This window comes from Gymnogyps californianus, chromosome 8 (genome assembly GCF_018139145.2).
Source record: "Gymnogyps californianus isolate 813 chromosome 8, ASM1813914v2, whole genome shotgun sequence".
Taxonomy (NCBI): Eukaryota; Metazoa; Chordata; class Aves; order Accipitriformes; family Cathartidae; genus Gymnogyps; species Gymnogyps californianus.
The window spans coordinates 34,038,535-34,064,093 of NC_059478.1; the positions used below are offsets into that span (position 1 = coordinate 34,038,535).

The 25,559-nt window shown below is 42.3% G+C and overlaps 1 protein-coding gene across 1 annotated transcript in view; it reads left to right on the forward strand.

Annotated features, from left to right (window-relative positions):
• ROR1 (receptor tyrosine kinase like orphan receptor 1) overlaps positions 1 to 25,559 on the forward strand; it is a 173,624-nt gene that overhangs the window by 112,217 nt on the left and 35,848 nt on the right. The window contains exons 2-4 of the mRNA XM_050900549.1: positions 6,637 to 6,708; positions 19,216 to 19,503; positions 20,973 to 21,003. Of these exons, the coding sequence (XP_050756506.1) occupies positions 6,637 to 6,708; positions 19,216 to 19,503; positions 20,973 to 21,003 (391 nt within the window). The remainder of the gene's footprint in view (positions 1 to 6,636; positions 6,709 to 19,215; positions 19,504 to 20,972; positions 21,004 to 25,559) is intronic.

Consider the following 25,559-nt stretch of genomic DNA (forward strand, 5'->3'; position numbering starts at 1 on the left):
CCTACCCCAGGCTATCAATAATGATATAGTACACATAAATCACAGATAGATACGCTTGAAAGTTTTACATTCTAAGAATGTGAACAAAATTAACCATTTGAAGGTTATTAGCATCATGCAGTATCATCTCTGCCCCTATGTGCATGGAGCGGCCTGAAGAGCTCCAGCAGGTCCTTTGCCAGCAGAAAGCGTGGTTTCTGACACAGCGATGGCAGCAGTTGTGAACTCTGCAGGAATCATCTGGTAAACTCTATCTCTCGGATCTGCCGATGCAAGGTTTTGGCAGAACAAGCTTTGCCTTTGCTTTTTCAGCCATAGAGTAACCAGATGGAGTAAAGCTAACTAGTTAATGTTAAACATTTGAAGGAGACATGCCATCATGCAGCATTTCATCTTGCTTACCGGATAGATCTTTAGTTAAGGTCTGTTCTCCGGCAGTTTTTATTGCACATAATTTGCAGGCTCTTCTCTTTCAAAGTATTTAAAATGGCAGTACAAAGGCCAGCAGCTTCACCTGAACATGGAAGGTTGAGTCTCTTTGCAGGAATATATTTTTAACATGGACTATTTGCTGTAGACTATATAGACCATATCTTTTACACATCATTGTGTACTGAAATTGCTATATTCATAACTAATCAATGGAAGGTTTGTTGTTGACCTATGGTATTGCATACTGTTAAAGGCAGTATATTCTCCTTGAGAGACACCTGCTTTACTTAAAGAGCAGAAATGCTCTCAACAATTTCCCATCTCCACGCAGTTTTGCCTTGTTCAACTGATTGAAGTATTTATGTTTCCTACCTCCTTTTGAAACACAAGAATTGTATAATGCAGACATGTCTACTGACACGCAGAGATACTGATGTCATGAAAATAAAATCCTTTCACACATTAAAGATATAAGCAAAATTTGAGGTATACATTATGGAAATTTCAGGATGGTGCCAATTTTCAAACAGACAAGAAAATTAGTAAATAATAGGTCATATCCATTACAGTCTGCAGAAAGTATGTCTAGATTTCCTTCAGCACCTCCAGGGTGGGCTGTGGATAGGCTGGTAGCTGGCTCATTGCGGAACTAATATCTTGGGAGATCAGATGAAAATGTGTGGGGAACTTACAAAGGATCAGTGAAACAGAAAACGCAAAAGGCAAAAAAGGAAGATGAGGGAGATACGACTAAGAAGAAAAACAGCCGTGAGGCATATCTGTGGGAAGATCCTGGAAGAGATCAGTCAGGTAGGAACTAGACAGAGAGAAAGATGAAGCGTCGGTCTGGAATGTGCAGAAAAGCAAAAAATACTGAGCACGTAGTATAATTAGGTTTTGCTCGAAGTCTGTATAACTTTATCTGTGATTCCTGTTTTCCTGATATTATATTCAAGTAGGATAGCTGAATAGTCTTATTTTCTGAAGATTTTTATTCACCTCTTTAAGGGGCATTGATATTTCTAGTAGATTTGCTGCTATAAAATGTTTACTGGTGATTTGGCCAAAATAGTTGTGCTCAAATCTCCTGTTAAGTTATCCTGTCTTGACCCTCCTGACAGCGTGGGATAGCTCCCCATTTGTGTGTGTAGGGATGTCTTGCCCAATCTTGTTTTTAGTGTCTCACGAAATTGGGGTTTTATCACTTCCTTAGGCAAATTCCTTCATAGGATAACAAATCTCACTTGGGGTAGGCTTTCTACGCAGCTTCAGAAAGAGATTTGCAAAAGGAAAACTTTTTTTATTTAGTTTAAACATTCATTTTGTATAGTTTATCTTATTACTCAGACTTCTAACTCCGTGCTTACTCTAAATACCTCCTTGCTCTTTTTGCTATTTTGGGTATTCTGCAGTGAGATCTGAATTGCATATGTTGCAGTCACATTTATATTTGTATCAGAAGAAATTACTTACTCCCGATTATATATATAATTATATAATTAGGGTATAGAATGACCCACTGATGTGATATAAAGTAAGACAGAGGATGCCCATTAAGAAGACACTTTGAATTTTTTGTTTGCGTGTTTTAACTAGACATATCTTCCACCTTGAAAAGCTGTGTTCCTGTAAGACCTGGGATTTTCATCTCTGCACCTGAGAAGAAAGCCTGTCCCAGGCAACACTTCTACTGGATGTGTACGTTCCTACGCTTAGCAGCCGTACAGACCTCATGCATTGCTTGTAGGACCTTGCAAGCAGAATATCCACGTTCTTAGACTTATTTTGCTCGCTGCTTTGTTTCTATATAGCAGATTTATTCCCCCTTAAAACCTTCAGTCATTTCTGGGTTTGGTGTCATCTTTGTTATCTCCCTTCTTCCTGTTTTGACTTATATTCTCTTTACTTCACATTACAAATGCATCGCACAGAGATATTAATTAGCCTGGGCGCAGGGCCTGGATCTTCTCCTTTTTGGTTCTGTGGCCAGGGGATGAGGCTGCCCCATCCTTTTGATGGGTCTGTAACCGTGACAGTACAAACACTGGAGCGCTGAGTAATGGTTGCTTCTGGTGAGAAAATGAGACAGTAGTGTGTGCCTGTGGATAAGAACTAGCTCGGTAGTTTTTCTTCAGAGGCAGATTTTTGTAAACCTTATTGAAGTTTATTTAATCACAAAGGCTTTAAAAGGACTGACTTGTGTGAAATTCTCTCTACACTTATGCAATATGGTAATAAAATCGGATGTTAGCCAACTTCTCTGTGGGGAGTGTATTTGAATACACTTTACCTGGCTTTTCACAGGGGTTATAATTGACTGTTGTGATTTCTCATTAACTTAAGACCAATGTTTCTTAATAGTGATAGAGATTTGAACAGATACTTATCTTTCCAGTGTTAAGGATAAGATTTGTCATTCATATGGAATGATTTCATCTATAAATAAAATTGTAACAGGATAATGGTTCTCTCTGCCGATCACATTTCTCAGGTTGACTTTTTTCCAAAACAAATCTTATTATTCGAATAGTTAAAGCGGGGCATAAGAGGGCATTTTTAACAATTAAGGATTAATTTTTAAACTCCTCGTTTGAAATCCAGTTGCAATATTAAGCAGATTTTTTTTTTCTTTTTTTAATGGTGACAGCAAATGGGCAAGCTTGTTTCAGTGCCCCAAATGTGAGTCGCTGTGTGTAAATCCCGTATATAGGATTTACAGAATAAAGGGAGCAATTGGTCAGTGGGGGTTTAAAGGTCGGGGATGTGAGTGAAGTGAGTGGATGGGCCATTGACGAGTGGAGTGATGGATGCTGAGCGCTGCTCACTGGTCTCCTCCAGGTCGTGGCTGGAATAGCTGTAGGTGTCTTGCATTTGGTGTGACCTTCTTGGTGCTCTAGCTCTTTGACCCACTAGCACACGGTGGGTCCCAAAAAGGAAAAAAGTCCTACTCGTTCCCAGTCTCTTTTTTTAAACCCATTTTCCTCCTGGAGGCAGAGTTACTGAGCGAGGCGGATCAGGCAGGAGGTTCCAGGGGAGGAACGAGTTTGCTCAGACGAGGCTTTGATCCTTCTCCCATCCATGACTCATCTCTCTCCATGGGCTGGCTGGGAGCTCACCTTCCAACAGAGTGCACTTCGTATTTGGCCTGAAGGTTATAACATAGGTTTTCCGAGGAGAGGTATCACTGCTCTCACTTTCATGCATAGCAATCCTAAGTCATCGCAGTTAGAAGTTAAATTCATGCATGTCTTGTGGACTTCTTTTCTGGGATGCTTTTGTTTCTGTGTTAACTTTGATTTGGTGGTATGTTTACATGCTGTGTAGCTGCTCTGCATGTTTCTTTCAATCAAATAAAATGTTTACTAAGGGCACAGTAGTGCTTTGCTCTTAAATCGGAGCTTTAATTCAGGAATATCAGAAAATTACCAGTTACCAGCCTGGAGGACTATCTCACAAATAGTAAAGTTTGGTCTTCTAATGTGGTTTCTTCTGTAGATCAGATGATGGATGTCTGCTCTATGAGATTCACGGTCATGTTTTCAAAGCCTGTTTAAGAAAATATATTAGTATGAGCACTCTGGAGTTTTGAATAGCAAAATATTGTATTTGCCCATAGTATTGTTAGTACTTTTTCTTTCATTTTGTGTGTTAGCTGTTTGCAGAATATGGTTCATTTGTGGGCTCTTAATACTAGAATATTTCCAGATGAACAAAAGTAATATTACCTACAGAAAATATATTGTGGAGTGCAAAACTTGCCTGTGTGAGCAGTGTGAATGACATAACCCATTGCTCGTGGGTTTGAGCGGTGCCCTATGGACATAAGAGATGAACCTGTTTGGTCTCAGCAGGAGGTGTGAGAGGCCACAGCACCTCAGATCCCTGCCTCGGAGGGGTTTTATCACAGGCCTACAGGAGCTGCCCCATTTTTTGGGTAGGAGGGATGGAAGGGCAAGGGCCTAGGGGAGCCGTAGGAGATCGAGCATCCCAATCTCCGGTACTAGCCCAGCACCAACCGGGTCCTGGTCTGCATTTGGCCCACCAGTTATTTGTCACCTACCCCACATCTCCACTTAGCCTCAGAGCAAATCCTGGGCACCATCGGCCATGGTGTCCTGCTGCCTGGATGATTGTGGTCACCATGAAGGTGATATTAGCACTCGATCCATTTTGTTTTCCTTAAACCTTGCAGGTCTTTCAGCCACGTGGTCCCTAACATTTGGGTTAGGTAAGAAGCTCAAGTGTTAAAAAGTGAAAAACGAGGAGGGATGGACCCAGTGGGCCAAACTCTCAGCTTGTGCAAACAGGTGTCACTGCTGACTTCAGAGCAATGTCATTTTACATGGGCTCAGGATCTGTCCCCATCAGTGGGTTTCTGCCCTGCGTATCTGTGCAGGCCAGGGGCCATGTTTGTAGGTAAGTTATAATGCCTTCAAATTCGGTGTTTACACTGGAAATACTTGACAGAGTCTTAAATAAGCAGTGCTACCAGGTGGGCTTTTAAGAAAGGCGGTATTTATAAAAAGTGTAGTGGCTGTATCTGGACTTAACTGCTTCATGCATCTGTATGACTTTGTGTTTACAATTTTCTCATGATTTTTTAATGAAATAGAATGGTTGCCGACTGGTCAAATAAACACAGACCATCTTTGCATATCCTTGCATTGCCACAGTTTTATGAGTGAAATTGCTTTGTAGTTAAAAGCTGTCTGGGGACAAGCTAAAGGGATGGTGTCAAAATAAAAACAATACACTTCAAAATATTCCCGTTCTCATCTGGGATCCTGCTGACGCTCAGCATCCCGGCTCTGCCCTCGCTGTGCACCTGTGGGACCGAGTGAGATCACCCAGCACTGGCGGTCCAGCCAGTGTGCAGAATCGGGCCTCAGGGTGTTAATTTGTACTGAGTCTTTTCAGCATCTCACTCAGATCAGGAGCTGACACATTGAGCGCTTCTTGTTTTTATTTCAAATTCACTCTCCTCTCCCACATTCAGTGCCGTAGCACTCCTGTCCAGCATCGCTTTCCTCCTTTTCGAGGTCAGGTTTCCTGGGGCTGGATGACACAGGGAATTAGGAGGTGCACTGCATTTCTGTGCCATGTAATGTGTGTGCGCACCCCTTCTTCCCACCCTTCCCACCGTCGCTCACTAAAGTTCATATATATGTGTATTAATCCCTGGGGGTTGACTCGGAGAGATCGCCTTCCAAAAGCAGTCCTTCCCAATGCCTGAAGAGCCTCATAAGGCGCACGTGGGTCGGCTGTTACAAGGGGACAGTAATTCCGCCCCCCCACCGTGTGATGATGGGTTTACACTGCTGAACGTGGTTTTGCAAAGACCCTCAGGGAGCCCAACAAACATCTCATCATGGATACTGCACCCAGCCATCGGAGCCTGTTGGGATGTGGCAAGTGCTACGGCAGCAGTTACACACCAGAGTCCTCATATGGGTGTTTGATGAAATCATTGATGTTCGGATACGGGGAGGTGTTTTACCATCACCTGTAGCTGAGGCTGGAAGTATGCTGGCAGTTCCCTTAACACCATCCGCTGTACGACTTACTGTTTGCGTGTTAAAAAGAAGGTAAAAATATAAGTGAAGACTAAAGTCACCATTCAACTTTTTCTTGAAAAGGAAAAAAGTATCACAGCAATGAGAAAATGCTACTGATGTTCAGATCAGTCTTTTCAGCCTGTGTTTACATGAGTCGTAGGAGGATTTTTCATACAAGTAGCCCTATTAACTTCAGTGCATAAACTGTGTCTCTTCTTGTGCGCATGGGTTTGCAGGATTAAAATCGCTTGTAAATGTTAATAGATAACACGTTCAGCAACCTCATAGCGTTTGTGTTTTTCTTAGCTGTAACACTGCAGAGTCATTCTACCTCTATAAAACTCATGGAGAGATTTTAAGGTGGGCCAAATAAGTCTCAAAGATCGGTTGCTTAATTAACACAAGGCCTCACAGTGACAGCACTGCAAAACAAACTCCAGCGCTGGCCCTGTGCCTTTTTCCACTTCGCTGGTTCTGCTACCCATATGTCTCAGCCTGCCAACACAGAGCATCGAGTGCATTTTAATAGCTGCTGTTCTTCAAATGATTTTATTACTGTGACAGCGACTTTATAAATGCCTCTTACTCTCCTGATGATACAGAATTGATATATTAACAGCATCTTTTTTTTTCTATTTTTCCCTTCCAGGAGCAAATTCATCAGTTGTTGCTGATTTCATGCCTACATCATCATGGAACATCTCAAGTGAATTAGATAAAGGTAAGTGGACAGAAAAAAATAGAAAGATGTGAAATCAGATTTTAAAATCTCAATTCTTCTTCTTGACTTGGGCAAATCAAGAAGCACAGGGGTGAGGGGGCATTTAAGATAAACCTTGTTTGCCTTGTGATCGTTTGACATTTAATTACGTGTGGTTCTGTGATTTCTGGAGAATGCTGTGTTCGTTTCTTGTACCAGTAAAATGTTCCATGTGGTAAAAATATTTCAAGATGTGAGTTCTGTTGGTTTATGAACTGCTTGACGTTTTGTCTGGTGGATCTCAGGATTTAAACTCAACATTAACAAGCATCAGGCACTCAGTTTGCCTCGATGTGTTTTATTATGAAATTTTGAGGCTTTAAATTAATAGAGAGGGAAAATACATTTGCAGGTGGTAATTATGTGTGATTTGGAGCTCTCCAAAGGGTATATATTATAAAAAAAGAGATGTATTTCTCATTCCCCATCATTTTGTAAATTATGCACCACCAATTATTTAAGCCAAATTGCTTAGCTTCCTCTAGCTCTTATTGCAAGGCAGTGGCCTGCAGCTCCTGAGTCAATCCGGTCTTTGAAATGCTTCTAACGTAACGTTTACAGTGGAGGACGCTGTTAGCCACACTAACTGTGCAATTTGTCAACCATTCTTTTCATTTGCTTATAACTTTGCCAACCATTAACTATTTAGGCTGAAATTTCCCATAGTAGAGTTCTGCCACAGATGGTTTTTCCAAATGTTTTTTGTCTGTATTTTGTTAGTGTTTTTTATGAACATGTGTTCATAATGTTTTATGTTTATGCATAAATATGTTTTCTGTGCTTAAGTATGAAGACAATATGTAATTCTGAGTACTTTAAGGCAAGGTTGACTCTTTCACATCTGGCTTCCCACCAGGGAAGGAGCAGGACTTTCTGGTGATCCAGGACACATTGGAGAAGATGAAAGTCAAAAGGCTTGTGCTTGCTGGTGGGAAAGGGAGAAAAGCATGTAGTCATTAAGCAGAGAATTCCCAATTCACAGCAAATTGCTGAAAGAAGGCGTTGACAGAATGGATGTCTTATCCCACTGCAGTGCTTCATCCAGGTGCCCATGGCAGGTCCGCAGGTCCGGGCTGTGCTCAGGGAACGTCCCTAAGCTGTGGAGAAGCGAGGGCGGTGGTTCCCCCAAACAGAATGCCTGCGTGTTTCTTTACTTGTTTGGCAGCTTTGTTTGGTTTTTCAAAAAGTAAGAAGTAATTAAGTGGCCTAGAAAAAGCAAGTTAAGGCCACAAAGCCAAACACTCAAAAGTTAGGAAATGCCAGAGAGAAGGCAATCGGACAGTCTTAATTCAGGCCTCTTACGATATCCTTGGCAGGCAACCTTTACTAACCTACAGGGTGGATTTTTCTCTAGGAACCCACCCCATGATCACAGGAGAAGACAGGGTCACACTTTGTTGAAGTGGTGGAAATATTTTTTGCAAATGATCATCAGTGATATATTCTTTGTTCTCCACTGTGAGCCCAAGGGTTCAATTGATAAAGCGCCCATAGATTGCTATATATTGCAGGGAAAGCTATGTGCCTCCGACCAAAACCTAGATAGAGGGGAAGGTACAGAAGAGATATTGAAAGTAATGTAATTTAACAGTAAATTGTATCTGATCTGTGCTGAAAAGTAGCCCCCAATAGCTTCTTTGTTGTTATTCCTAATGGGAGGTTCTGTGTAGACTGGTTTCTTATCACCAGGGTGATTTTTAACCCATGTTTTGGTTAAGCTTTCTCTCGGTTGGTAGTTCAAATGCTCCTTTTTTTTGGTAACGTGTGCCCCAGGTGGACACTCTCCAAAACCTTAGTTTGATTGACGTAACTAGGAAACAGAGAAAGGTGCCTGGTGGCAACATGGACTGCCTGCCTCGTTTGGTTTCTGCTTTCTTCAAAATACTCTCCACGCTGGGTTCTATCAGCCATGGTTCAGGTGTCCCACCCTGGCTGCTGGTGTGCCAGCTCTGTCGGAAAGCAGCAGCTCCAGAGCTAGCAGAGGTAAAACTTGGGGCGACTGCCACCGTCCTGGATGTTGACTCATCTTATTGCTCAAAGCAAAGCTTACGCTTTCTGTGCCAGCACTGAGCCTGGCCTCTACGTTAGTAATTAAACCATTTTCCACGTTACTTCCATGGCACCTGTTCCTGAGCTATATTGTCAGAAACAGGTAAAATGAAGTTACACGCTTCTAATCCACCTGGAATGCGGCAATTACCACTGGTTGGGCTGAATCCTGCATTCCTGGGGGATTACCGGCCCCTTTGCTCGAGCTGATTAGCATTTAGACTGCTGTAAGCTTACACACCTAAATACGGATTTACATACGTGATTAAAATGCATTTGCTGCCCAAAAAGCTTAGTCAGAGGGGCGGATTCTCCCAGTGTGCCTACAAGCAAAGTAAGGTGCACACGTTTTGTCTTGTCGAAGAGAGAAGCAGAGGCTTTAATGTGGGAGCTGCTGGTTCTACTAAAGGTCTTTGAAACTCTCGCTTGTATAAAGCCAAATATACTGCAGCGCATGCTGACTTGGTGAGTTGAAACCTCAGAGGAGAAAATTAGGTGTGCACTTAGCTTCCATTTCTTTTGCAAACAAGCATCTCAAGAAATCAACATCCACTTGTCTTTGCTGCAGTCAGCCATGAGGTCACGCAAGCGTCCCAGTAAAACTCATTTTAAAGCCTATTAAGTTCACCACATGAAAGTGGTTTCCAGCCAAATTTCCCAATTAAATGGCTGTCTGCATTAAGTGGCTCTAACTCTACCTGCTGCCTTTTGGAAATGAGCATGTCTTCCTCAAATATGTCTCCTGTGTTTGGGAAGGAGGAACAGCTCATAGTCTTGCTAAACAATATTCTGCATTTTGAAATAATTACATAATATGGTGCTTTCCCTAGCTCAGTGAGTTCTGCAGTGATTATCTTACAACTGAGCCTTATTCAGGTTTCAATTTCTATTAAATAAGCTAAATCAACAGCATTAAACAGTTGCCTGTTTATTCTTTTTAACAGGAAATGAATTTAAAAGAGATGCAGCCACCCGTGAAGAGCTGTTGAAAGCAACGATTGATGGGAGGGAGGAGGTGGTTTCTCACCAAAACCTTAAAAAAACAAACAAACTGTGCATAAAAAATAAAAAATAATCACTTTTAAAATAGGGGAAATTTAGCTATGAGCATTTCTCTCTCTTTTCCGACTGGTAAATCATGGCGTGCGGAGGGAATGCCACGAGGGAAAAAGAGAAATGAAAATGTGATCCAATAAATATTTAATTATAAAAGGAGAAATAAGTGAGCTTCAGGGAAAAAAGGGGGCTCTGGCGGTAGGAAAAGGCCCATCTCAGGGGGTCAGTGGCAGGGTGCGAAGCCTTTCACCCCCAAGTTGCTAGCTGAGATTTCCCTCGGGCTGGGGGAGCCTGCAGCTGCCCGGCGGGTGGGAGATGTCCAGCAGGGACTGTAGCTCATCCCTTCGTGAGGCTCGGAGAAGTCCCGCTCCGTGTGTGCTCCTACATGGCCCTGTGGCACCGGGCTTTGTAACTGCTCCTGACACTTGCCACGGCACGGCCATTCGCTCTTCGTGGCTTAAAGCAATTTCCTTATCCGGAAATTGTTTGACATCGGCTGCAGCAATAGGTGATATCTGAGGCAAAACAAAAAGGCCAGGTGAAACGGGGAGTAAGTGGAGTTCATGAGGACGCTCTGCCCTGGTGCCGGCTTTTAGGGTCCATGCTCCTTTCTTTAATGCGACTCTTTTTTGGGGTGTGCTAGCAGGCGAGGGAGCAAGGCAGGCGGCCCTGAGCATTTTTTAATCTTTCTTTCTTCCTGTTGTTAAAGGCCGTCTAGTTTCTCATTTCTCCTTGCCTGTGCGTTGCCTCCCCTCTCTCCCCTTACACCATGGGACAAGCTCCCGCTCCAGCTCTTTGCTTGAGAAAGCTTCCGATTTAGCGTGAGCTCTTCTTTTCCCTGATCCTTATTTTAAAAGGTGAAGAGCCCTTCATTCAGCTGCTCTTCCACGAAAACAATTGTGGAAGGGTAGGCTTTTCCTTCCGTCAGATGTCAGTTTATTTACAAAGAATAGGCCTGAATTTGAATGCGAGCCTATTTACATCTGGTACAGTAGAGGAATTGTTTGGGAACTCTTCATCCCTAGGCAAAGATAATATTGGAGTCTTTGCCAAGAAAGAGTCAGCTTTGAAATATTATTTTCTTTTAGCTGTGAGTAGGATTCAACTTCAGTGGACGTTCACTCTACAGGACTGATAAGAGAACGATGCCGTCGCTGCAGCTTCCCCTGATCAGGTCCTCCCGGTCCCCCCATGCCCACCTGCAGCCTCCTCAGGAGCCTGTTTCGTTGTGGCAGCTCCCTGACCATGCACAAGGATGTGTCCTGGCCGTGGTTGAGCCAGAGCTGAGGACACCAGTGCTGGGGTGCAGCATGTTATCTCATTGCCAGTACCTCCTCTTCCCAGGAGCTCTTCACTTGGTCCTTCAGTTTCCAAAGAAAACCTATTAGTGTGAGTTTTTGCAGATACTGCCTATTTTCCTTTCCCTTTTCATGGCTTATCTGCTTTGGCAAGCAAGTATAAAACATTAGAATGAGTCAGGGCTTGGGAACCATTTTCATTTCCAGACATCCATGATCCCAAGCCTGGGCTTTGAGCTCCCCACCACTCACAGCCTCTCTGTGTGGCGTAGACCTTGCAGTCACTGCTGCGGCGGCACTTAGCAGTCTCGTGGTGCTCCACGTGTTATGCAGAAAGCAAACATTCTGCAGAGAGCTTCGCAGCAAGAGTCAGGATTTTACCAAATGCACCCCAAATCACTCAGTGGTTTAAGGTTAAGCTGGCATTTATCCTTAACTATTCAAAGGCATATCAATACAAGGATCACCTATAGCAAGCATCCCTCCCCTGGGATGGTCTGGGGATCCAGAGCAGAAAATTACTGGAGAAGGTCAAAACAGGGGATGGGAGAACTGCAGTATTTGCTCCAGTACCCTGTGCGTGGGACTGCATGTCATTAACTTCTTGGAGATCCTTGTGCGGCCAGAGCATCCCCTGGCAGGGTGGGTTGCATGGCAGCTGCAGCGCAAGAGGCGGCCACGGAGCGCAGAAGGGGCTGCAGGACATCCCAGTGGGTACATGCTGCTGATGGAGCCTTTGGGTCTGAGGGCTTCCCAAGGGGAGAAGCAAGCCTTGCCATCCTTATTGATGAATCCAGGCTAAAGCTGTCGCCTTGGCAAATCTTTCCAGGCAGGGCTATGACCTGGCTACGAGTTCTTATAGGGAAAATCTTTCTGATGTCCCAGGGAGAATTTGACTCTTAGGCAAACTACATCTTAAAAAACATAAACAAAACCAAACGTGGAGAAAACCAGGTGGATTGAGGCCTCCTAACTTTAGCCCCGGTTCTTTAGAGATTTCCAGATTTTCTTTTGAAATCACTGGATGTGAATTTGATACGTGTGGTGAAAGGGGAAGAATTACAGCTTTCACATTCATGCACAATTTACCTTTTTATTTTCCTTTATTATCTGGGGGAGATTTGGTAAATCAAGCTGCCCTGATGGGACTAAGGATTCTGATTCTATTTGTGGGGTCCTGTTAGTAGCGAGGCAGTAAATTACTGCTACTTTGTTTGAAAATTTTTTTAGCCACAGTACATTAGCTCCTTTTGTTTGCTTTTCCACTGACAGAGTGTACATTTTTATTTGAGAATTTGTGTTTCTTGAATGTCTCATTTATAAATAATACAGGGTGTGAAATTTGAAGGTCACAGAACACAACCTGAAAAAGAAACCACCCTGAGTAACGTTGGGCATTCATGGCAAAAATCTTTCACGAAATGCTTCACTTACATTGGATTTTTTGTATAACCTCAGTATGTGCAGCGAATATCTGACCATTGTACATAAGGTAACTATATATAATAACCTTTCCCTGGCTCGTCCAGCTATCTTTGTTTATTTGAAAGATTGATAGATCAGAGGGTCAAGGGACGTGTTTTATTGTAAGTTTCTGTTCCAAATTTCCTGACATTTTTGGTTTAAAAAAAATAGACCTTTAAAAGGCACAGAAAGGGCTAATAAGAACCAGATCCTAAAGTGATGCTATGTCAAAATGTCAAAAATAACAGCTTTTCTTTGACTCTACAGGATTAATCTTAGGGCACATACCTTTCTATACACCCTTCCTTTAATAGCTTGAGTTTTTGTACGTGGCTCTTTACTGCAGAGCAGCTTCTAAAGTGACAACAAAATCCCTTGATGGTTTTCAGTAGTTGGGTTTATAGCTGGATGTGGACATTTGTTTACCTATTCCAAATCACTTTTTTTGTGATAAAGTTTAGAGGCTTCCTACTTGTGCTATAAAACTGGTTCCTGGGTAGAGAAAAGCTTCATTTCCCCTTGCCAGATTATAGCGTTAAAGCTATCACCAAGACATCTGTCCTTAAACCTGGAAGTTGACTCATAAAAGCAGAGGCAGATGTGAACTCTCAAATGCATATTAAGAATTCACATTGGCTGAAGGGCGGTGAGTTGTCCAGTTCCTATCCAAAAGCAGTGGGATTCAGGTGCTCAGCCCCAGATAATTTTTTGGAAGTCTGCAGGCATCTGTGCTCTGGTTTCCCTCCGCAAGCCCTCCCTCCCCTATGGCCCAGGGCAATCTCTAAGCTGCTAATTATCAGAAAGTAGCAATTAATTCTGAGAATCCCAAATACAGTGAAGGTCACACGTGGACATCTGAAAAGCCATAAAGCCTTGGGCAGTGGTCAGGCTGTTTCAGTTCAGTAGATAATCCTCTGGTGGCACTAAACCCTCTAGATAGTGTCATGGGAGGAGAAAGCCCAACAGACAGCTGCAGCGTGTATCCCGAATTGAGTCTTGCCCATACGCATTGCTGAGGAGACTCGTTTGAAAATAAGCTGGGCAAGCAAAGGCAGTAGAGTATTTCCTTTTCCCAAGAGAGTTGACATGGAGTATTTCCGCATGATTGTCTGGACTTCTTTAACTCTGATATTCTTCGTATGGGTTGCCAAATCATGGGTTGAGTGCAGTATCTCTTTCCTCCCACTGTCATTCCTCTACTTTCATTCATTTAAAATAAGTGAAATTCCAGCCGGGAGTCTTCCTTTTGCCCCTTTCAATAACAAGGGTCTGTTGATCAGACCCACAGATCGGACCTGCCGGGAGTTGTCTTCCCTTGTGAGTTATAGGCGGATCAAGCAATCAATGGTTAATCCTTTTTCCAACTGAGAAGTATGTGCTCTGCCTATGGCCACACTTCAGTCAGAAATCCTGCTGGTTCCTTCTTTAGCTTAAAACTCAAGTCGATTGAACATATGGAACAATCAGCAAGCCCCTCCAGCGTCTTCAGGCTGGGTGGGCTCCGCGTTGTTGACTTTCTCCAAAGAGAACAATTCCATATAGGAAATTTCCAATGGTCTGAGCTCAATGGTGGTGCCGATACATGTGAGTACGGGGCGCGTCCAAGTGTAGCATCAGACTGGACTAATGTGGATAATCCAAAGCTCTGAATGAATGAAAATGCTTCTTTCCGGACAAGTATATTAAATCGGACAGACTGTGTCAGACCCTCTGATGTGGCTAACAGGCTCTTTCCCTTTAGACAAAGGTTATCAACTCTTTAAGTTACCAATCAGTAAGTGTATCTGTCTTGCAGTCACTGACTGAGACACTTCTTGTGTTTCTTCTTGCCAATGTATGCTATGACAAAGAACCGGTGAGCTGCTAAACCTTTTGGTGCAAAAAGATAGATGCAATAAGCAGTAAGACTGGTGTCCCAGCTGCCTTACTCCAACCAGGTCAGGTGGTTGCTTTACGTGCTGCAATGCAGATTTGAGCTTTCAAAACCAGAATTAAACTTATTCTCCAGTCCAGCAGCTGGAAACAGTGACCCCACAGCTGTAGGTTTGCTTGAGAAAAGGTTTGGAGATGTTCCTTCCCAGAGAAATGTGTTGTTACGCGTCTATAATGGGAAGTAACTTGGTACACCGGCCTCTCTGTTGCACCTGGATTAAAGCTGTTTTCAGGCTTGCGGTGGCTTGAATGGAGACTTTAATTTTAGCTTTTCTTTGAATAGTCCGAAAGATCAGAAAGGCATAAAGGAAAGGATAAATGAAACAATTCTTCTCATAAAATGAACATTTCAGGGTCTAATCCTGCATCCCCATCGTGCTTTAAACACCTAGTGAAATCAGAAACACGTAGCACACACAGTGCTTGGGGGGAAAAAAGGTCTCACTGTGGCCAACGAAATCCTCCTCCAAGCAAAGAGGGTGTTACTGCTCTAAGATGTGTCTTTGGTAATTTAAGATAGAGTAACCATGTGGTCACAGAGGAGATTAACATTCCTTGGCCAGAGAGGACGAGCTTTTATTTTGAAAGCCACCTGGGTTCCACTTAAAAGTAGTAGAATACTTCAGGATTTATTACGACCGGGCAGGCTCCTATTTAACAATGTCAAGACGGAGCTGTGGAAATACACACACTTTTCTTCTTTCGAGACATGCAACGCACTACATTTCGTCCTTGCACAGCTGTTGCTATTCTGTAACATCAAACCAGCAAAAAGTTTGGCCATGAAGGATACCTAATATTTGGATTTTATATGCAGTGTCTCCAATTTATGCGCTTAGAATCATGAAGATGACTTATGATGTGTTGTGTTTGCATTGGCAACGGCTCAAAACCAGAAATATATTTCAGGCTTGGCTTTCCAGATATTATCTCAAGTCATTTAAAAGTTCATTATAGGGCACCCGCTAGTGCTGCTATAGTAAAGGGGCTGTCAGCATTTTTCAAGGGTTTATAACTCAGCCATTAAAAAAAAAAATCTCTGTGGGCTGAAACTTGGCATTCAGGGTCTAGGCCCAGCAGTAAATTGTTTTTACAAATTAAAAAAAAATCAGTTTGACTATTATTAAATTATAGGTGGGCTAAATTTTATTTAGAACTTTTTCAGGCTATTCTCCTGTACTTCTGTAAATTAAAATGTTTCCAAAATGTTTTTATGGAGTGCTACTCTAAAATATGGACCGGCTTTTGTTATGTTCTTGAAACCCTGAGATTTAACTTAAAATATAACAACAGCGCTTACCCCAGCATAGCACTTTTCACCTTCAAAGTCCTTTACGAGCATTATCTCATTAATGTACATAACAGCCTCCCCATGATGTAAGAGGGATTATTATCCTCACTTTATAGCTGGAGAGATTGAGCCAAAAGGTTTAAGGCTGTTTTTAAAAGGACTTAGTTGCCCAAATCCCATGTGAGCTTTGATTGACTTTGGGTGTCTACTTCCCTTTGGCTCTTCTAAAAATCACAAATGAAGTGATTCACCCAAGACTACTCAGAGCCAAGATTAAAACTCAGATTTCCAATGGCCAGTGCCACTAGACTGTTTAATTCTCAGAAGCACAGTAATTACTTTGTACATAAGAACCGTTGTGTTTCTAAGAAATTATTCTTTAGGTCAGAGGGAGTCAACTCTGGGCATCTGGGGAGCTCCTTGACAGCAGGGAGGCTATCAAATGAAACATGGTAAAGCGTGGCATGCTGTAAGGCCGTGGCCATGCGACACTGGTGTCTTCATCATGTGTGCAAGCAGCAGGTTCCTCCCCGTTTCATCGGCCCTGTTCGCCTCCTGCTGAAAGCACAAAAGGAGTATTTAACCCCGTTTTTCTTGGCCTTTGGTCCCAGAAGGAGGAGATGTTAATGTTGATGGCACCAGAGAGTGGCTGACGGGAGGATGACCTGGATGGAAACCTGGTCACAGGCAAGAACTATTTTATATGTTCTGTGCATAGTTGTTATTGAAGGGAGAGGATGGTGGCAGTAGCTTTGGAGATTTGATGGGCTTTGGTAGGTGAGAGTTAGACACAAGTATTAAAAATAAAATTGGGCTTCTCTTCGGCCCCCGCACACCGGGCAAGGGCAGCAATGGATGGCTTTTGTGCATGCCGGGGAAGGAATGCTCATAATTTTGTATGCCTCAGTAACAGTCCAAGGTTTTTTGGAAGCACCGTTAGACATTCAGCTCATTTTCGATTACAGAACTGCTTTATCTGTGAGAAACGTCTTCTGATGAAGCTTCCAACTGCTTGAAACCTGCCCTGTTTAAATCTCATCTCAGGTGGTCTGCTTGATCGGATTTATGATTTGGATGCAAAATTTATGGATTTGAGGACTAAGCTCAGCTGAATTTAGCAGATGCATTTTGTTTTAGTGTTTCTTTAGTATTTCGTGGAGGAAGGTGGAGAACACTTAGAGGACTCAGAAGCTCCTGATGCTGAGAGGCTATTTCTGTTTGTACGTATAGAGAAGTTGCACCATAGCTCTTGCATTACAGCCATACTTTTTCACTGACTTACTGTTGCTGCTGATACTTTAAAATCCTTCTCCAGCCTTTGGAAACCTACCCTACATCCTTACTCCTTTATTTGCCTCTCCGGTATACCAGAGGAACTTTAATATATTATATTTACTGTGGTGTTTGTCAGCAAGACCATCACAGGACTGAAGCCATTCTGTTTTCTGACTGTGTTATACTGTAGATGTCTGAACCAGTCTTTGAAATGTTATCAGGAATTGTATAAATGACTGTGGTATAGAAATGTTACATTGGATAATTAAATGCGGTTATCCAGTTCCATGCTGTTAGTGTGATTTTATTAAATCCAGATTGTGGAGAGAACCCAAGAATACGTGTGCTGACTTAGATTATGCTTCCCAGTGAGGTTATTAAGATAGCAAGTCAGAAACATTTCTAGTCTTGCAATGAAGCGTGCAGAAATGATTCTGGAGAGCTGAAAGGCCAGTCTGACACCCCTGGCAAAAGACTTCAGACCCTGTTTTCTGTCTTCACTGAGGGCTGGGATCTCTGCCCTTTTTACCCCATACATAGATTTCCTAACTAATTAGATGCATGGGAGTGTAGGTAACAGTCGTATTTTGCACAGTTTCATACCTGCACATTAAAAGGCTAGTCGATCAGTGAAAAAAAAAAAAAATGTGTGGGCAGTGCCCTTGTGCTAAACGTTTATCCTAATGGCTCCTCGGGACCACATGAGAACAGAGACGCCTTGTATAAAGTGCTGTGGAAATACAGGGTAAGAGCTTTCATGCTAAACAGATTAAATACAAAGGAAGGAGATATTGATACACTCAAAACATAATGGAGTAGCTAGTAAAGACATGATTAAAATAAATAATTAGGGAAGTGGATTAGTTAGGCAACTTAGTTGGCTGAGCTGTTCTCACACGTGCTGGAGATTTTTTTCATACTTTTAGGCAGGCTTATTGCTGGGCTTAACAGTAGATGTACCTGAGAACGGTGGAGCATAAGCAGCACAGCACAAGTTTACTTACTGATAGACTTTTCTTGACCTCCCGGGTTGGCTCTGAGAGCGCAGGAACAGAGTACAGCCTCTGGATTTCTCATTCCTTGGCCGCCCTGCTGAGACAGCCAGCGGATGATAATGGGTTTTGGCCAGTAATGACCACCGTTAGATTTGAACCTGTGACACGGAGATGAAAGCCCATGTATTCCATTCCCCGTACCCAATCCATCTTGCTCTCTGCCTTTAAAGGATTTAATTAAATGTTGAATACAGTTAACTAGAAATAGTCCTCTTCCTGAACGATGCAGAATGAAACAGCACTTGACAGGAGAAGGCAATGCTCACAAATGGATTAGAAGAGATTAAGTTAGCTAAATTTTGATTTAACTTTCTCTATCTTAACAAAAGAATTCTTGAGCTTCTGCTTGCACCTATCATGAGACCTATTTCAGATTTAAGATAAACTTTAGTACTCTTAGCAAGGGAAATACTGAGTGAGAAAAAAGGCTCCATCTCCTAGATATGATCCTTATTCCTCATCTATACAGCTAGTGCTTGCAAAATCATTGACAACATACTGTCGACACTGCTCTGCGAATCAATTAAAAATGGCTCTGAGATCTTAACTTCTGAGCAATTCATTTCATATATTCCTATACTTTGTGGGTCCTAACATGAGCAGAGGCAGCTCTGCATAGGCAGAGGCATCAAAATGAGCAGCCGGATTTCTGATACATGTTTTTCATGTTTATTGGTTAGCAAAAAGGAAAAAATAAAAGAAAAAAGAGAAGCAGTGTTACCTCCTTTTTCTGTGTAGAATGAAGCCAAATAGGGTGATGTTGAGAAAGTAGAGAGAATCCATGGGTGTATGAAGGAAGAGAAGTTTTCAAGAAATACAGCATTACTGTAGTGCGGTGGAAATTCCAAAATTTGTTCCTTTATTACTATGCAAAACTATGTGGGACCCATTGCCTGCCCTGAAACATCAGTTAACAAATGGTATTGTTTTCTGCTAAACCTGATAGCCACTTCCTGTTTCCCTTTCAAAGAAAAACATGAGCTTTCTTTAAAATGCCATTTCCTGAGCTGGAATTCTTTATTCACCCTTTTTTCTTTTTACATAACAGACTACTTCTTGACGCTTGATGAACCTATGAATAACATAACTACCACCCTCGGCCAGACCGCAGAACTGCACTGTAAAGTCTCTGGCAATCCTCCTCCGACGGTCCGTTGGCTGAAAAACGATGCGCCGGTTGTCCAAGAACCTCGGCGGATCTCCTTCCGTGCCACAAGCTATGGGTCTCGACTGCGAATAAGGAACCTTGACACTACAGATACCGGCTACTTCCAGTGTGTTGCAACTAATGGCAGAAAGACGGTTTCTACAACTGGTGTGCTGTTTGTAAAATTTGGTAAGTTTTCTCCTTTTAAAGTGTTGAAACTGTTACTTAGAAAAACAGCTGTGGAGAAAGGTGTGTTTATCCACTGAAAATGAATGCACTGATGTAGTAGTATCAGCTGGTCTGATTCAGCCGATTTCTGGGAGCAGCTCTGGGATGGCACTTTATCCTCTCTGCCTGTTTGCTCTTTGCTCAGTTGAGATGCCCGTGTTGCCAGCTCTAACGGTTGCCAGCTCTTTTACTATATAAAAGCCTGCTGGAAGCAGGACTGAAACACAGGGGTCACTAAACAGCAATGTTCATTAATATGCTACCTGAGTGGATTCAGATCAGAGGAGGAAAAAATAATTTATTCTCAAGTGCCTGAGTGACCTCTTTTGTCTCCAGTAAGTGAGAAATTTCAGCTTGCAGTATAGATTGGGGGCATGTTAGTGATATATGTATGTATACCTGTCAGGTAAAATAAGCACTTTTTCTTCAAAGTTTATATTGAGTTAATTGCCTTCAAAGCTGGTCTTACAACTGAGAAGATTCCAAACAAGAAACAGGTTTTGTGTGTCTTCTCCTCCACCTCCACATTCAGAGGGAAATAATTCACTGAGATGAAGATATTTGCAGAGAGTCCTAGTTAATCCTCTTAGGAACTGGGCAATAATGAATGATGTGTGTGATGAGTTTCATAGTCTTTTTTCATAAATCTCCCACATTTTCTAAATTCTAATAAGAAATTAATCATTAGATGTTCTCATAAGGCAGTTGTCTTTTAGCTTGTATCTGAAATGTAGGAGATTTTAATCTGAAAAATGATACTTTTATAGATACTCCTGTAGAAAACAGTGAGCATTTTTCTTTTTTCTGACTGGAGCAATATTTAATCTCACAATTCGGTTTCTAGAGCAAATATTCATTAGTATGAACTTCCCTGAAATCTGCTGCAGCCCACTCTTCAGTCTGCGCTGGGCCGGTGAACATGCACTCCGGCCCGCTCAGCCCTTCCAGGAGTTGCCAAAATACAAGCACCGAGGGCAACAATAACGAACCCGTCAGCCAAAGCCCGATGAGGTCAGAGCGAATTTGATCAATGCACCTGAATCAGGCCTAGGATGAATTCCTTGATAAATAATGAAGACTGATAGGGGGAAATGATGCTGTTTTCTCCTGGTTATAGTTACATCATGCTTTTGTACAAGCCTCCTGTGGTTTGCTGCAACCTTTTCTGTGATGGCCCGAGCCCGGGTTGAAATGCAGGAAGAGTGCCTCACCTGTTCATTGTCCTCGTCTGCGGCGTTTTACAGGCAATCACTGCTACAGGATACAGTCTTGTCTTTGGTACTGAGAAACTGTGACTTGTCTGTTAAACTACATAAACCACATCCAACATGACAGACTGTTACTTTTATCTTTTAAAAGGTTTTCAAAAGCTTCCTGCTTGCTACCTCACCATAACTCATCACACTGTTTTTCTCCTGTCACTTTTCCAGGTCCCCCGCCAACAGCAAGTCCAGGATCATCGTAAGTTGTTTCATGTCTGTTATGTCGATTCATTAATCTTGCATTTCAGCAGTCAGAAGTTCATTTTTCATTTTGTGTGACAGGAGCACTTTTACATTCCACTTTAAGTCAGATAGTATGGTAATTTATTATAACTGAATTATCTGTCTCGTAGATACATTTTCATGTTATCATGTCAACTCCTATTTCTTACCCTAGACTTCTTAATTTCCAGTATTATTACCTTTAGATCCTCTGATGCCTTCAGTCTTTGAATTGATTTCAGTGTAGCTACAGGTATGAGTAGAAATTGATCTTCATACATATCATGGCCCAATCCAGAAAATATTTATCACCATAAGTAGATTTTACTACCTAGGGGCTTCTTACTGATTTTAAGGGGACTGATGGTCGTAAACTGTATCTGTATCTATCTGTACCTGTCTTAGTAAACTGTCTTAAAACTGAGTTTTTAAAGGTGGAGTACATGGGGGGGAGTAGTGGCTGTTTTTACAACAGCTCCCTGTATCCTGGAGCTCAGGTTTGGTTCCTGCTGCTGGGTCCATGCTGCTGGGTCTGAGTAGTTGCCCGTTGTATTTTGGCAGTGGAGCTTCTGTCTTTGGTAGCTTTTGAGAACGTACATTTATCTTCCCTCTAGTTTCAAGATACATGATCAAACTTGCTCACCTTTTATAGTCCCTTATTGTTTTAAAGTGTGATCTTCAACCGTTCTGAAGTTTGAAATAAATTTTGTGATAGTGTGTTCAGCTTATTCACATCTTACATGCGTGGAACAATACTGCAAACCTGCCTCTCCTGGTGAGGGAAGCTGCACCATTAGAAGAGAAATACAGTACCAGCTAAAACATGAAATGAAACTATTAATACGATTACAAGGGATGCAAAAGCTTGGGGATGTGAATGTTCCTGACTGTCCTTACAGAAGATCGTTCACAAAGTATTGCAGAGGATATAATTTAGGGGAAGCACCTGACCACAAAAGGACATGCTAGGATGCCCTCTAATGGAACATCATAAAATGTGCTTTTGTCTTCCTTTTTGAAGGTACCTGACATGAAGTTCCTGAGTTTGTTTTGGAAGGGGAGCTCTTTGCTCGGACTTAGGCTCCGTTTTGTGATTGCGGTGTTCTGGGGAGGAAAGCTTCATGGTGCTGTGGGAAGTGGGGGCTGTTGTGCTCTTTAGCAGTTTGGAGACTTAATTAATGAGTTGAGAAGATGTGTATTTTGTGTCTGCTTCCACCTAGTTTGGGGTCTCTGAAATTTGTGAGATTAAGCAACACGTCCTTGGTGGTCAGAAACCTATGGGAGAGCAGTGTGAGCACAGAAAGCAGAGCGCTGTGCTGGAATTTCACTGTCTAGGCCACTCAGGATTGCCTCACTTTTTTAAAACAAAATAGATTTGGGAACCTTTTTCCTGTTTTTCTTCCTGGCAGGATTTTGGGGGTTTTTTTGCCCCCCTGCAAAAAAAAGACCACAACTTAACTAGCTAAAAGCCTCATCCAGTTACAGAGAAATAACAGCAAATGGTCCCTCTAATTCAGTGAGTGTTGGGCTGAGCCCTAAGGTGATGTCTACACAGCATCATCCAGACAATGAGGAAAAAACAAAGTAGAGTCATGAGTGCTAGTTTGGAGACTAGGAGTATTACACTCCGCCTGAGCTAAGCACCCTTATTCTAGCTTAACATGGCCCTGTCTTATTCTGCATGCAAAGCCCATATATCCAGGGAACAAACAATCACTGTTTTCTGTATGCACCATATCAAGCATTAAATTGGCTTTAAAGTGACTTAATCCAAGATTTTCGTTTTGTTATCAGCATTCGCTGCCCATTGGTATACATGCGTACAAACACAACGAATGTGAAAAGGTGAAAAAAAAGTGAGACGTCCCCTTTAATAGTTGACTTTATAATTGTGCCTTATAATTTTGTAACCAAAAAAGGTATTTAATCACACTTTATTACCCTGGGAGGTTGTGGGCTCTGTCTAGTAAGAGGTCACATTGTACTAAACATTGGAGAGAAACATATCCAAAGAAATGTGCAGAGGGATCTCCGTTTTGCTGAATGGAGAGCATTTACATTCCTGTAGAAGCTAACCAGATTAAATGTATGAAATAAGAGAATCAGGAAGGAGCTTATGACAAAGAAATGATAAACTTGGAACTCATACTAAATGAGAGTAAAAAAAGGTCAGTGTACGTCATCTTGAACCTGGTTCATATCTGCTGCCAGTGGCATGAGTGCAAGAGCCTTACGGATAGCAGCAGCGGGTTAGGTCCAGCTGTGTGAAGCGAGATTGCAAAGAGAAATTGCATGTTGTGGAATGCAGGAGGGAAATTGCCTCGAAATCTGTTCCTTGCTGTTTGCTGTTCTTTCCATGCAAACAACATCTAGAGTATTGTATAGCCTACTCATTCGTAGCCTTCTCCCATACAAGTTGGCAAAGAAATTCGTAGGTACGAAATTAATGAAAATTCGGTGGAAGTGCTTGTGGTAAGAGTGAGCCCACATTACTTAGGTCAGTGTCACAAAAAAGCGTTTGAAGAACTACTGGCTAAAGGCAGCAGTACTCTTCAGCACAGGGGAACAGAGCATTTTGTACAGCTCTGCTAAATTTTCTTGTCTGAAAAACAAATTTATTTAAGTTGTTCTAGAGATTAAAACATAATTTTTCTGGTATTATGATTGCAAATTTCTCCAAACATGAAGAGAAGTTGGAGCCTGCTCCTGTGAGACCCTTCTAATGCATCAGCCCTGTTATGTTGTTTCATAGTCTTGATGCTATTTTAGGACTCCTCATTGCGATTAGATGAGCAATAAGTATAGTCATGAGAAATACCTGCTTTTATCTGTGAAAACCAACCCCATCTATGCCAGCCTCAATTTTCAAGTTCCAGGGTGATAGATGTACTACGTGGTCGACCTCCCTCCCCATCGTTTAAGACTCATGGGAGTCCTATGGGGAAACACTTTCTTCAGGAATAGTCCTGGAAGCTGGGTCATAAAATATCTTCCTGCCATTTTTTCAGAAGTTAGGGGATCGGTCCTGGTGCTTTGGCTAAACTGGCTGGGGCTCCGTGGGTTCAGCTGGTTTCGGTTCCCCAAAATACATTCACGGGAACCTATCTCTCTCTTCCCTTGCTGTGCAGGATGACCGCTGGTGTTGCTCTGAGCAAGTGGACACTCACCGTACGTCATCGTAGGGACATATCATATTATTTTACAGCGGTTAAATGAAAGCTAGATATGGAAAGCACTTTGAAGGATGCTGTGGAAATGAAAACTCGTACTTGGATAGTGTTTGACCTTATCAGCATGAGTTTGTTCTCTGGTGATAAGGCAATGAACAAAATGGATGGCAAGTAGCAGCCTTGTTCAGTGGGTGTGCTTTTCCCATGTTGTCTTTATCAATCTACCATGAGTGGAAGGTTCTGTTCATTTATGGATTTAATTTGAGGAGCATGTTTTTTAAAAAATCCATATGCTCAGCACTTCTTCTCCACGTAATTTATAGGTGCAGAGTTCTGCACTGATGTGATGGCAGAAAAATAGATGGGCCAACTGTAGCTTAAAAATAAAAAGGTTAAATGGATGAGTTCTGTAAAAGAAGACAGGCAATGCTAGATAACATAATAATTCATGTGTGTGTTATATCCTTATTCTTTCTGCTTTCCTTAAGCGCTGTTATAGTTAGCTAGAGCCAAAAGTCTGATTTCCAAATCAGTCTGAAGCAAATGAAAGAGAATCCAGCAGAAACATACCACTGCAGTCTATAAGGAATGCAAGAACCCAAGGTATTGCTGCAGTGTAAAGCACTGGCTGACCTGAACGTCCTTCCTTTAACTCTCTTGTGTTTGGTAAAGGTCAGCTTTAAAGCCCTTATCTGCGAGGCTGTGGAGTTACATTCCATTAACGTGCTCTGCTGCTCTGCATCTCTGACATAGCTTGAAGAAGCTTCTTTAGTTTAAAAAAAAAAAACAACCCACGCTCCTGCTTTATAAATAAATCATTATTTTATCTTTTGTTTTGCCGGAAGGTGCTACAGATACAGCGCCAGCTACAAGCAGCTCAGTGAGCTGTGGGGAGAGTGCGAATGCCTCTGTCCCGCAGTCCGGATGCGTGCCCAGAAACCTGGGCGGCTGCGCCGGCTCCAGCTCTCGGACTACTGGAATAGTTTCCGTAAAGTGGATGGTGTCAAGGGCACCTCCACAACAGGCAGAGTCTGGGGGGGCCTCCTCTGGCAGATAAGTCAGGTCCTGCTGGCTCCTGGTGTAAAAGGCCACCATCAGCTAATTTAGCCCCTTCTTTTTTCCATGGAATTTATGAATGCAAACTCAAACTGAATTGACTGAATGATTTGAGGAAGATCAAAGGGAGCATTTTGCTAGTTAACTCATGTGTCAGTGTATACTTGGGCATTGCGTGTGCGTGTATATAAATTGTACGCACATATATATGCACCACTGTAGCCATCGCTTCTAAAAATTTATTGAAAGACCACAACTTTAACATTATTTTTGAAGTTCCCATGCTTCCTATCACTTTGAAACTCAC